Source organism: Plectropomus leopardus, chromosome 15, assembly GCF_008729295.1.
Source record: "Plectropomus leopardus isolate mb chromosome 15, YSFRI_Pleo_2.0, whole genome shotgun sequence".
Classification (NCBI taxonomy): domain Eukaryota; kingdom Metazoa; phylum Chordata; class Actinopteri; order Perciformes; family Serranidae; genus Plectropomus; species Plectropomus leopardus.
This window is the reverse complement of record NC_056477.1, coordinates 8167013-8180923: the sequence shown is the minus strand read 5'-3', so window position 1 is coordinate 8180923 and position 13911 is coordinate 8167013. Positions and strand designations below refer to the sequence as shown.

Genomic DNA, 13911 nt, shown 5'->3' with positions numbered 1-13911 from the left:
GTACAAACTGGAACAACACTTAAGTTTTCCTCTCCTCTCACAAGCATCACTTCTGATTTGTCTCAGCGGGGCCAAAGTACAGTCGAACAGGAAATGTAGAGTCTCGAGCCACTAGGAAGAAAAGGAAACAATATTTCAGGTCATAATTGCTTTAAATTAAGTGGATATTTTTGGCTGTCTTGGTGTTATGTGGGTTAAACACTGTGGATGTCCACAAGCATTCAGCTCTTGTTTTTTAAATTATACACATTATCCCTTTACAGCCCTAATAGTAAAATCATATGAAATGGTTTCCTAGGAGATGTTTTTGTGAAAGATGGAGCCAGGGGCATAATCACTATATTTATGCTGTCCAGGAGCAGGTAGTAATCACTGGTAGTAATGGAGTTACATGGCTGGAATTGAACAGGAGATAACCTCAGCTAATTGTAATTTTCAAAGTTACTGTTTTTTAGTCGCCGAGTGCCGTTCATTAGCGCGCGGGGGGAAAATCAATGCAGAAATGTCCAAGCCAAGGTCTGCCGCTGCAGCTACGGGGAAGCTTTAATGATATTTATTTAAACTGTTTCCCGAGATTAGCTGTCAGGGCCCAGCGCTCTGAATTAAAAATGAGGTCATGAAAAAGATGGCATCAATAACCTTGAAATAGACTGCCTTTTGCTTCTGTGCTGTGCCATTTTCTCCATGCCCCCCCCCCCCCCCCCCCTCCCTCCCCCCCCCCCCCGTCCCCCCCCCCCCCCCCCCCCCCTCATGCTGTTTCTTTCATTATACAGGTCAGCGCCTTTTAACAGCTCCTACATATTTAATCTTCCTGGTTTCCTACGTGATCTCTTGTTACAGAAACATCACATTTCACTATCTCTGTTCATTTCTGCCTGTTACTGATTTTTTAATACCTCACCATGCTTGGCACTCTAATGTAATTGCACAACGGGGTTGGTATTGGGGTGGGAGAGGAGGGGAGGGGGGATTTTTTTTTGGGATGGGAGGGGAGGGGGGTATCCATGGCAACAGAGAAGCAATTTAGAATCATTTGCTATTTAAAAACTCTGAGGTTTTTGGGCAATAGCAGAGAGCGCAGATGAGGGCTTTTGGATTAGATCATTTCATCTTTAAAGTATTAGATGTTTGCCACATGTACTGTACGCAGAGTCTGCGGCCTGCGAAATATCCTCAAATGCAGATTCTTCTTAGACGGATGCGTGCCTGTTCCAATTTTAGCGGACTAGATGTTTTATTGATTCCGCCTTTATTCATTCCTCCTGGTATCGATGTTCCTCTGCATTCACTAAAGCTGCTCTCCAGCTATAAAAATACATGTGCTGCTCATAATTATCAGGAAACCTTGAGCCAGTATTCATACACAGAATTATAATAGAATAGAGTTCAGATTTGGGGAGAGTTTTTTTAAATTTTATTCTGCTGGATGCTCAGTATCTTGCACTCGTCAGCATCTCTCTGCATTGTCCTTGCTGTATTGCAGATACATCAAATGTGGCGCATTACACTTTAGCTTAATACTGTAGCTCAAACACAGATTTCAATTACTCCGGTGTCTTGTTCTAAAGCAGAGGGATTACAATAAGAGGTGGTGGGTGGGCAGGGAGTATCACCTCCACCTGCTTTTTATTCCCAAACATGAGAGAGCCAAAGAGAGAAACAGATTTTAATGAGCAAGCAGAAATGATACAATAGTGTGAAGTCAGGTAACGTGGGACATCAGGTAAAGTGGGACAAATACCACTGGTTCTAGCTGCTTAAAATAAGGCTAAATATATTCTACTTTTTATGTAGCTTTGCACACATTTTTACTGATTTATGGAGCTGTTTGTGTGATTTTATGCAAGTCTGATGGGTCACTGAACATGTTATTGCATTGTAATTGCAAATGGGCCTAGCATGAAACAATCATTTTTTTGGAAAGTACGGGCGTAAAGTACGAGTATGAGAATGCATTCAGATAAAACTGCAAAAAAAAAAATTTAGGTAAAATTGGGCATTTTTTCTTCAGTGAAACATGCATGTTTTTAAGCTACCAGGTGCCATAAATTCATGATTTATGTTATTGTATGCCAACCTGTCATATCATAGGTATTTTTTAGCATTTTTGTCACTTAAAAAATATTAAAGACGATGCAGTGAGTCCACGACAGCCACAGTAGAGAACCCTAAAACCTGGAAAACCTCTGGTTCCCTTGTATTAAAGTCAAGGTTTTTTTAAGTGGGTTTTTGTGAGAATGCTAAAAATAGACATAACCCTACTCGCAGCTTTTAAGCTTTTGTGTGTCTTGGTTGCTAACAAGTGGCTTAACAAGACTACAGAACATTATCACGCTGAACCACGCTGATCACAGCTTTACAGCCTTGCAGCTCTTTCTACGAATTTGGACAATATTCTTGCAACTGATGGTTTTGGAAAAAACTATTGAATCCTTGAAAATAAAAATTAGTGTTAGGGAAAATATTTAAAAGTGCTTGAATTTGACTCGCCTTGTCTCTGTAAACTCTGTTTCATGATTTAGTGACTGAACTGATTAATGGGTTTAACAATTTAAAAAACAAACATGATTGTCCCATTTTTATCTTATTAGATGTCACATTTTTACCTCAACATGACCTCGGAGTGAGGTCAGGAATCTTGATGTATTTGAAGGTTCAAAGTTTCTAAATTATTTATGTATCATCATATTTTCTAGAGCAGAGGACCATAACAAGTTCTGAAAGTAACATTTAAGGTAGTATTCACAGTTTTAGGTAGTTCTCTTCATAATCCACTAAAAAGTGCCCCATTTTACCTGACTTCACCCTATTAAGAAATAATGTAGGAGAGAACTTCCACTATGACAACATGATTGTATAATATCTGCCAGCATTCCTCAACACTATAAACAATGTCTCAACATGTTGTCTACATCAAAAGCCGCATTCCTTGTACATGCATGACTCTGACGCTGAGATTCAGTGGGAATGCAGCCAAAGAGCTGCATGTTCTTTACACTAAAATAGCAGGCAGCTATTTTAACCTCTGAGAGCTTTCCTGAAGAACAAAATGCTTCATTGAGCATTCACTGATAAAACCTCGGTTTTTTTTTTTTGGTTTTTTTTTTGCAGCGATGTAACAAATCACAGTATCGGATGATTTCTTTATGTGTGGGAATTTAATCAAAAGGTCCAAGGTTTCTTTCCCTGGTGGCAATGAGAAATCACAAATTACGCCACTGACGTGTGACAGGCAATCGACTGTATGAGAATCTATTCAAGTCTACTGAGATTAATAACTAGTTCAGTGTAGCAAATTAAATTAATGACATTCTCACAGAGATTTCGGCCCACTGACGGGCAGCAAGAGGGAACATATGCTGTATATTTTTGGATATTAATTCTTGAGTGTGTCTTTATGCGGAGAAGAGCCCACATTTATTTTAAACAGTTAGCACTCTTGGCTCGCACCTGCTATGGCGAGCATTTACAGCGAGCTGCTGCGGCAGCAGCTAATGAGAGCAAACCCCGGGGGAACAGTAGAGGTCATTTTAAATCTGGTATTTTCAGACTTGACAAAGGACTTAAGTTTTTCATACATTCCTGCGCTGCCCTCCTGTTTTAACTGCATGAATGAGGGTCACCTCAAGTGGTTTGGCTTCGAGACAAAAGAGGGGCTTTGAGGCACGAATCCAAAGCAGAGGGAGCAGCTACAATGTGTGTTTATCCCCTCTGCTGGCATCTTGTCTCCCTCTTTCTCTGCAGCAGTTATTGTTTTGTGATGATGCTTAAATCATTGCATTTAGATTTTATCGCTTTTATTTCATTCTCTTTTCCTCGCATGCTTGTAAGTCATTTGCCTTCCTTTGAATCTCTCTACAGCCCCCAGGGTTTGTCCACCAGCTCCTCAAATAGTTTCCCTTTTTTTTAACACTCCAAGCAGCTCTTGTGATCTTAACACAACACCAGTTAAAATTAATTTCAGCACGGATGGGAGGGAAATTGTTGAAATGGAACAGCCCGCAGGCTTTTTCCACTTATTTGGTGACTTAGGCATTTCTTGGATTCTCACACACGCTGCTTGTTCCTGTAACACAAAACTCAGATGAGAGCAGCACATTGCTGGTAAAGTCACCTTGTTTTTGCCAAGTTTGTGTTTTTTTGGGGGGAGGTGCTTCGTGTGCAATCCATTATTTCAAAGACATGCTTAGTTGACAGTTGTGGTTTAATGTTGTGCTTTACACTGCTATTGATCTCACACAGATATAATGCATTATATATAAATATAAAGAAGCAATAATTTTTAAACTTAATTACATTGTCTGTGTGCTTATTTAATGTTTAATCTCTTCACTGCATATTTTACTTGCTTGTTATCAACACGGAAAATGGCTGCTTAAACAAAAGCCTCGTGATAAATTGGCATGAGAGGAAGTTAAGTATTTATTGACCTCATAAAAATGTTGCCTCTCCTGCTTTAATGAAATTCCTTCCTGGAATCTGTCAGTGCAGCACACGCCCTCCAGTGGCTGTAATCACTAACTGCACCTGGCTCTCTTTCAACTGATGCAGTGGCTGCCAAGCTCAACCCTTCCCCTTCCTTGGAGGAAATTGCTACTTATATAAGTGGTATTGTATTATGGGTGCTATATTACATGATCATGACTAAGTTTATATATACACGACTTGAAATTACTCCAGTTCACACTGAGGACTCTATTATGATTTTCTTTTTTTTTTTAAACACAAGCTAAAAATGGAAATACAGGCCCTGCAGCCTGAATATTCTCTGCTTATTCAGCCATTTCTTTAAATTTACATAAAACTGTAAACGCTCTTTGAATTGAAAGTCCTACTTAAAAACAGAATTTTTTTTATAGGCTACAGGTTTGGTTAACCCTTTGAAACGTGCAAATTGGCTAGATTTCTGTAAAAACATGGGAAAAGTCAATGAGGAGAAGACATTACCAAAAATTAGCAAGGAAGAAAATCATATAAAATATTAGAATTTTTTTTAAATGACACTAAACAAAACACAAAGCAGTAAATGACATAAAAAATTATAACAATTATGTAACATAATTTTAAATATGTAATAATAATAATTAGAAATAAAAATTTTCCCTATTTCTTTTTTTCTTTAATTTAACAACAATTTTTCACACATTTAAAGACAGATACTACAGCATACACAAAAACAGGAAACAGTGACAAAAAAATTAAAGACAGAAAAAAATGGAAAAGCACACCACTTCTTTGCTTAAACTAGACAATGAGCAAGTCCCTCTGCCTAGCTTTTTTAAAAATATTTGTTTGTCGATGGTCTTGCCCATACGTTGACGCGGCTCCCACATTAGGAGCTGCAGGCTACAGGAAGGCTAAAAACATGATGCCAGTAAACATTTTTCAAAACAACTTGGCACCTCGGGGCTTCAGGACACTTGTATTACTTTGTGTGAGCAGTTTGGAGACATGTTGTGGTTTTATTATGTTGCTTTTTTTAAATTCTGGTCACCATTTGCTTCAATTGTTTGAGAAATGTTTGCAACGCCTTCTTGAAACTCTGAAAATGTTTTGTGGACTATAAAACTAAGATAGTGACCAAATTTTCATTTTTGGGTGAACTATCCTTTTAAAATTGAATTGCACCTACTAAATGAAAATTCAGTTTACTTGTCAGATAGTTCAGACGGACTGGACAGATAGGCAGTCATAATGTGGTGGCCAACCAGATTTCAAGGGTGCAATCCCAGGTCACTCCCTAGACACATCCCTGCTCATGAACAAAAACCCTTTTTCTCTGTTTTCTCTGGTCATGTAGCGCCAATTTCAAAATTATTTGCTGCATAGATGGCCTAGTTTTTTATGTGCGGACCCCTCTTTTATATCAGTAAAATTCCTTCTTTAATCATAAGTGTAACAAAGCAAATAATGCTGACAATGTGTGGGACTTCCTGAAACTGATTTTTTTAGTTTTCTTGCTTTCTTCTCAGTTATCTTAGCCTTTCCATTTGGAACTATTTAAGGCTCCAGTAATTTCCCGGGCTCAGCTCTTACATTATCCGGGCCTGTGACACCCCCCCCCCACCCCATATTGACATTCCATAAAGTTGACCCGGGCCAAGGCAGCCGTCTCTTTCCCACAGATCATTGTGATAGTCAGCAGTGCACCCTCGTATACTGTATATACAGTTTCATAATCTACCTGCCCTTTTTCTGCAGTAATGTCTATTAATAGAAAGCCTGAGAACTTCTTTTCTGTTTGTAATAAATTACCTCTGCTGCTATTTTAAAGTTAAAAAGGTCGCCTGTTTTTATCTTCTTTCATTCAGAATCATTTTTGCTCTTCATTAACATGTCATTATCTCCTCTTTCTTACCCTCTGTTTCTTTTTCCTTTCGCTCTTGTTCCCTCCCCTCTTCTCTTTCACAACCTCTTTGCTCTCCGTCTTTCCAATAAGTCACATTTAATAGTACATTTCCTTTCTTGGCCTGGGGCCTGGTGCCAGACCAGCTGTATGAAATGTAGTTTCACCGCTTTCCCTGCCAGCACTTTTGTTCAGAGGGAAAATAACAAAAAATCCCACAGAGCCTCTTGAACTCTCTGAGGCTTTTTTTTCTTCCTTTTGAAGAGGAGGCGAAACAGCTCTTGATTCATTGTTTGTTTTAACCGCCATGTCCCTTAAAAGGAATACTGCAACCGTCTCTTGTCGTTACACGAGAAGACCTTATTTTTTCTCATGACTGAGAAAGTCATGTTTCTGTCTGGCTTTTATGGATTGTTATTGTAAAAACCTGACAGAGGAGCTGGAGAGATTTTCAGAGGGGCTTATTGAAGTTTTGGAGTGTGTTGTAGTTTTTCAGTTGTCTTGGTTTCCTCTTCCACAGCGTTTCTTATTTCTGGTCTAGTGCCAATTTCCATTTTCTTTTCAGAGCAATAAAAGTCTAAAAGTTTCCCTCGCTGGTTTCTTCATGTCATTATTTTACACATGGGTATTGTTATGTTATCCAGATCTTAATGTTCCCATTAGTTATGACATCAGATACGGAAAATTGACTTGGGAAGTATTCAGAAGAGAAATAACAGAAGTCAAAAATAGTTTTAATGTTTTTTTTTTTTTTACAGGATGGTCCCTGTCACTTAGTATGGGCTTAATTAAGTTGGAGCATATGCAGCTCTGCTGCATTTAATCACGTCAGTGCACGGTGTGTTAAAAAACTGGAGCGTACTGTTACCAGCTGAAATACTTTATGACTGTAACCACTTTAATGGCTTCTGCGATTAATCATATTTGTGTATTAAATTATTAGATATTATATGCTATGAGGTTTTGATTTTGATTCTTCCAGACGTTTTTCCTCCTTTTCATTCCCGATCACATGAGCTTTACACACTTGCACACATATTCTTTCCTCTCAAGGTTTAACGAATATGAAATGTGATCTGTCTCAGCAGGAGATGACTGGTTACTCTCATTCTCTCTCTCTCTCTCTCTCTCTCTCTCTCTCTCACACACACACACACACACACACACACAAACTCTGGCACCTATCTGAACCTGGATTTCCCCTAACCAAGATTAATTACAATAGGATTGTTAATGCTCACCACGTATTAAAACAAGGAGGTTTTATAGGGAGGCACTTGATACTCTGCATGCCTGCTGCAGCTAGTTCTGTTTTTGTTATTACCAAACAAAACACTTATGTGGTTTTTTGTACTTACGTATGGGGTCTCAAAAAAGCAAGGTGGTTTGCTGAGAACAGTGGTTCTCAACCTTGTTCCTTAAGGGACCCATTTTTTTATCATTAAGTAAACTGACAACTCCTGACTGATTGACATATTTTATGGATATTTCATATTATATGTAATACATAACAATAACAATGCAGAACAACTGGTAAATTGTACAATTCATCCAAATAACGAAAACACAACTGCAGGAAGTTGTGTAAAACATGCACTTTGAATGCATTTTTAGCAAATTATTTCCTGTGAATGTTACATCAGAGATGAGTTTTCCTGATATTTTTTAGGTACAAACAAATTTGAATTATTTATTTTGGTAGCAAGGCCAAATATGTTCATTTATAAGATCAGCATATTTTGTTAATAATCTTGTAAACAGTCTGATTTTTCTGTGTTTCTGTTGTTCCCTTGTTTTATCTTTTTGTATAAATGAAATTTAATGTGACAGATGGGTACAATACTTAAATACTTCTTAGGAGTATTTGTACTCAACTTGAGTTTTCATAATTCTGTCGACTGTCACTTTACTCCAATACATTTCTTGAGTAAAATCTATACTTTCACTCCAATAAATTTCCTCTAGACCAGTGTTTCCCAAACCTCTCCTCGAGTACCACTCATCCTGCTTGTTTTAGATCTCTCCCTGCTTCAACACCGCTGACTCAAATGATCAGCTCGTTATGAACTCCTGAAGCTGCTTGATAACATCATTTAATTTAACTGTGCTGCAGCAGGGAGATATCTGAACCTGGAGATGGTACACATGTTGCTGTCAATTATTGAGAAACACACCCACAGGTGATCAACTGTCCCATACCTGTGCACATGAAAAGGGCAGACCAGTATCTATTTAAGATCACTGATGTAAGAAATTGTGTTAAATGCTCCGGACGAAGGTCCAGAGGGAGCGAAACATTAGTATAATCAAGAATTTCAGATGCTGAGCAAGTGCCGTGTGCTGAGATATAGGCCTAATGTATATTTTTTGAGAATAAGTTTTTTATACACCCTTAAAATTCTGTAGGCTTCAAGACCCTCCATGACATTTTAGACCCCTAGTTTAAAGAAAAATATGCTTCACCTACCCCACATCATGATGTTCAAATGTACAGTTGTGTATATTTCATCTTGTCAAGGGCTCATTGCACAAGTGAAGTATTCTCTCAATCAAAAAAATATAAAAATATAAAATGCAAGTCTCCTTCAAAACTGATCAGAAGCGAGTTCTCAGTGAGGGCATAGACATCTCTACACCCCAAGTTTATTCTGTGCCGTTTGCCTCACTTGAAGCCAATTAAAATCACAACTATCATTCATAGATTGGATAAAAGAAGTGATATCTTTAATACTGTAAAAGCAGTACGTCTTGAAATTTGGAGACACCTGGCTCCCCTTTGTAGAATTCACTCATACTCACTCATACTAATTTTTCATAAACACAATAGCAGTTTTGTGGTTCTACATTTTGATAACAAATCAATGGCCCTTTGTTTTCATGTAATTTATTATTTATTTTCATTTTGTTTTTACATATATATTTTTATTAATCTATTATTCTAATTATTATTCTGTTATTTGTATTGTTTTATAATTTTGTACTCTCATTTCTTTTAATTAATTAATCTATTTTATTTATATTATTATTATTATTTTTTACCTGTTTATTTAGTTGCTTAATTGTTTGTTTGTTACCCAATTTATTTTTACCTTTTAGGGGTCCGGGTTGGGTGGAGTATGTGTGTTTGAGTTTTTGTGTGTATATTGACTGAAAAACCTATAAAATAAAGTTTTGAAGAAAAAAAAAATGATCCATGCACACTGTACAGCTTGTGCAAAAATTAAAATGCCTTTATTTTACATGACAATATAGATTAAAAAGATCAAACACGTTGTGGCAACAGGTCTTCACCGCATAGTTGTGTTTATTTTTCTGTCTAAAATGACTGTTTGGTTAATAGTAATTTCTGTTTGTGTATGAGGAACAAAAACATGAATTAGTAATTGTTCCTCTCAAGCGTGACATGGCATAACATTATCGTACCGCAAGCTCATCTGTGTTCCTCTGCCGGCATTCTTCCTCAGGCTCCTCCTTCCCTATGAGAGGCACATTAAAGGCGAACATGACAAACCCCTCCCCTTGGCCAAACCCAGGAAGCAGGAGGGCGGCCAAGACAAGGCTTCAGGAGCCAAAGCCAAAGGAGCTGGGGCCAAGAAACTCAAAGGCCCCAACAATCCCAAGCTGGGGAGTAAAAAGGACAGAGGGGAGACAGTGAAAGGCCAAGAACAATCACAGGTCAGTCACAGACTTCTGCCTCATCAGGATTCCTCCATGCTCGAAATTCAATTTGAATCTCCCTGTGCTTTCACATGACTGCTTCACCCTTTGTCTTCTTATCTTTGAAATTGCCAGATAATAAGAAAATATAGGAGTGTCCTGTTTATTATACTTTGTGAAACAACTATCATTTTTCTGCGTGCAGGACTCCAAGGGGAAGAAGGAGAATCACGAGCTGTCCGCAGCCATAAAACAGGAGGTGTCTCTAAGAGATGAGCCAATTGTAATAGAGGAGGAAGAGTTACATCTTACTCTAAAGAAGGAGGAGTCCTTGGCGTTGGAGCAGCCGTCTTCGCTCTGCCCCAAAGAGCCGGTCTGTAGAGCCCCACATGCAGGTCTACCCCTCCACGCTGGTCCCCAGCCTGAGTGGAGGCAAATCAGTGAGGCCCTGCAAGCAAAACTCTCCTGTGAACAGCAGACTGAAGGGCATTTCATTCCCAAAAACCCCTATCTGCCTCACCGCTGGGATCCGAACAAACCTGTCGCTCTGCCGGAGCCCTCGTCTAGGGTCAAAGACTCCATAGAAAGTCACGGCGGGGAGAGTGGGGAAAGTGTTACCAATGTGTAAGCAGGCAGATAGACAGTGTATAGACTTGAGCTCAGATTCCTACCCTGAGAAAGAAGACTATGGGGTCATTAAGAAGGAGTCGACCCAGAGCCCCGCACAGACGGCGGCCTACTGCAAAGCCAGCCAGGGAGTCATGTCTCCTTTAGCCAAAAAGAAGCTCCTCTCCCAAGTGTGCGAGTCCAACCCTTTCTCCTTTACGTCCTCTCTTCAGCCTCATACGGTGGCGTCTTCTCTCCCTGTCATATCAGTGGCTGAGAAGGAGAAAAGAAAGGGCGAGGAGGAGGTGGCGGGACAGAGGTGTGCGTCGGACAACATCCCGGAGGTAGCGCCAATTTTTAGGCGTCAGTCATCCAGCACGCCCAGAGCAGTAAGCCTCACCAACAAGCTGCCGCAGAGAGGAGCGCCGCCGGGGAGCTCTCAGAGACTTACAGCTGCCGGACGAGCCATCATCTCCAGCCACAAGTCAATCCGCCGTGGCAGCCGTATCTCCCCAGAACGCACGCCCAAGATGGTGCTGAGAATGCTGGGGAGACGTTACTCCAGGGCGCTCAGCCTCGGAGCTACACAGGCGACTGCTACTCCTCCCCGCACCTCCACAGTCTGTACCGGCAAACTGAGAGCTGCCTGAGCCAGGAGAGGATGGTTGGCTACTCCAACGGAGATCGGCGAGAGCGCTACGCCAGGGACCACGAGAGCAGCCAGGGGTTTGTCTGTGGTGGCCTAGAGCAAGAGGGCTTGGCGTACAGATCTCACTATAGTGACAGGACTCAAACACATGCAGAGAGGAGAGAGGCGGACGACGAGCCAAGAGACTTTACAATCTCCAAACCTCTCTCTCAGAGGGTGTCCTCCTTCTCCAAGCCTTCCTTCTGCAATCTCCCTTATCCCATCATAGGTTTGGATTCCCACCCGAAGGCATGCAGAGTTCCCCCTATGACCATCTCTCCCTCCAAACAGAGCCCTGCCGAGTCCTCGCAGCCATTTCCCAGCCCGAAAGCTTCAGGCGATTCGTCCCTCACCAGCCCCAATCGACCCAGCAAACGGAGTCTTGCGGAGCCCCGAAAGCGAGGAGGTCCCAGAGCGTAAAGTCCGTGTTGTGACGCCAATCCACCCTGCCGGCGCAGTTCGACGCAGTGACCCCGAAGAGCTAAAACCAGCTGAGCCAGCCCACGCCGTTCACCTCAACAACCATCTCCCTGAGGGCCACCCAACAACTACCTACCCTCCACCGCACGCCGCACCCCTCTACACTGCCATGTACCCACCCGGCAGCCTGGTGTCCCCCGGGGCGCAGGACGGGCTCCAGCAGCACCCGGGTCTGCAGCAGTACCTAAAGAGCCAGTCAGCAGTGTCCCCCCTCGTCCCCCCGCTAGCCTTCCACTCCATGATGCTCCACAGGCAGCTGCTCGCCGCCAGTCCCAGTCCGCACCACTTCTACAGGCACCCAGGCGGGGCGGCGCTATACGGGGACCTGCTGCACCACCTGTACCCTCTCTCCACCCTCCCACCTCCTCAGCTGTCCTCGGTACACCCCAGCACCAGACTGTGAGGAGAAAGGATGATTTATTTCTCCCTCTTCATCCTCAAAAACTTTTTCAGCTTCTCTTTCTGTCTCTCTTGCTCGGGGATTGTGGCTCAGTCGAAAAACAAACACTGATTATAAAACTTTGGCTGATTACAGACTTAAAACTCATCAGTCAGGCAGACTGAAAATTCCATTTCTTTTTTTTATTTGTGTATGCATTTGTTTATATACTTTGCACTGTTCTTTATTTTGTATCACCACTTACTGTATCTTTTTTTGTTATTGTTGTTGTATCCTTATTTGCACAATGCTCATGTGTATGTGCTCACAAATCAGTTTGCCGCTCTCAGTCACCATGAGTCAGGTTGTTGCTCTGGAACGTGTGAAAAGTGGAGGGCAACAGAGAAAAGCCATTTGTTTACTGCGTCTGAGGGCTAAACTTTTTTGCTTAAAAACACTAAGTAACAAGTAACACGACAGCGTCGATGAAATTCTTTATATAACTTTTAGAGGTGCGTTCACCGTCATGTTCAGCAGCTGTTTAGTGCATTATTACACTTTAGGCAGCGGTGGTGTTGCATCTGTTTACATGTCTCCACGCTGAAAGCTGTTGTGCCACAGTAAATCCACCTGGACTCCTCGGCACAGACACTCACTGCGGTGCTGCATGACATGAGATCGTTTTATCATAACATTCAGAGGTGCTGTGTGTAACAGATGTACTGTAGACTCACTCAGTTCAGGTTTTTATTCGTTAAATATTTCAGATCATACAACGAGCAGTTCAATCTGTTGACAAATCACGAATGTTTTTTTGTTAGAGTTAATGAAAAGACATTTTAATATTTTTTTTTTTTTTTACTTTCTAGATTGAAAGTAATTTGATCCCAAAACCCCCTTGTGATGAGTAGACTGTAGCAGCTTGTTTTTGTCTGTAGGGCCAGCATAATGAAGCAGCCTTCTGCTGTGGAATGCTCACCACAAGAAATCAGCATTTCATCTTTTTGTTCTCGACTTGAAAAGCTTTTTTTTTTGGCAAACAGACTTGTCTTTTATTCAACACGCTGAAAAGACTCACTGTATGATTTGATAGGAATGTTGTCACTTAGGATATTATTGCTTTGCAAATATCTGTGCCTTTCGCAGTCTTGGATTAGAGTTAGCACTACAGTTGTTAAGGTTTATCTCCTGTAGCAGGGTAGAAAAATATCTATTACTGTCACTCTTGTCTGAATGCATTCAAAAACTATATGGCACACTTGGCTTTCAGACACCAGACTTGATAGGTAAGGCACAAAATGTAACTTTAAAAAAATGCTTTAACCTGATGGTTAGTATTTGTGCTTAAATGACTCTATTTACTTAGCTTAACTGTGTCAGAACAAGAAAAGATTTACTGATAGTTGATATTGACACAGGTCTGGTGTCTGTCATCCGCAGGGCATGTGTGCTCTATGTGTTTTCTAGCAGTGATGAAAAGGTACCAGACTCCATAAAGTATGCCTGCCATGCTCCGTAGCCCGAGGTGCAAAGACAACACCTGCTCTGGCTTTTTACAACCACTATAATTGCAATCCAGGATAGTCGAAATACACAGTCGAACATGTCTGGTGTTTCAAAAGAAGAAAAAAAAAGCTGTAAGCGTCTATGTGTAAAGTTTTACTGAATACTTAGATAAAGACATTCATTTCTGATTAAGTACTGTACGTTGCTGTGTGTAGGTAAAACTGGCATTAGTGCTGGCTCCTGTACAGA

The 13911-nt window shown here is 40.9% G+C and overlaps 1 protein-coding gene across 1 annotated transcript in view; it reads left to right on the top strand.

Annotated features, from left to right (window-relative positions):
* Positions 1–12718, top strand: part of LOC121954373 (AT-rich interactive domain-containing protein 5B-like) — a 101694-nt gene extending 88976 nt beyond the window's left edge. The window contains 5 exon segments of the mRNA XM_042501829.1: positions 9811–10021; positions 10209–10598; positions 10600–10969; positions 10972–11687; positions 11689–12718. Of these exon segments, the coding sequence (XP_042357763.1) occupies positions 9811–10021; positions 10209–10598; positions 10600–10969; positions 10972–11687; positions 11689–12180 (2179 nt within the window). The 3' untranslated portion in view covers positions 12181–12718.
* The last annotated feature ends 1193 nt before the right edge of the window (positions 12719–13911 follow it).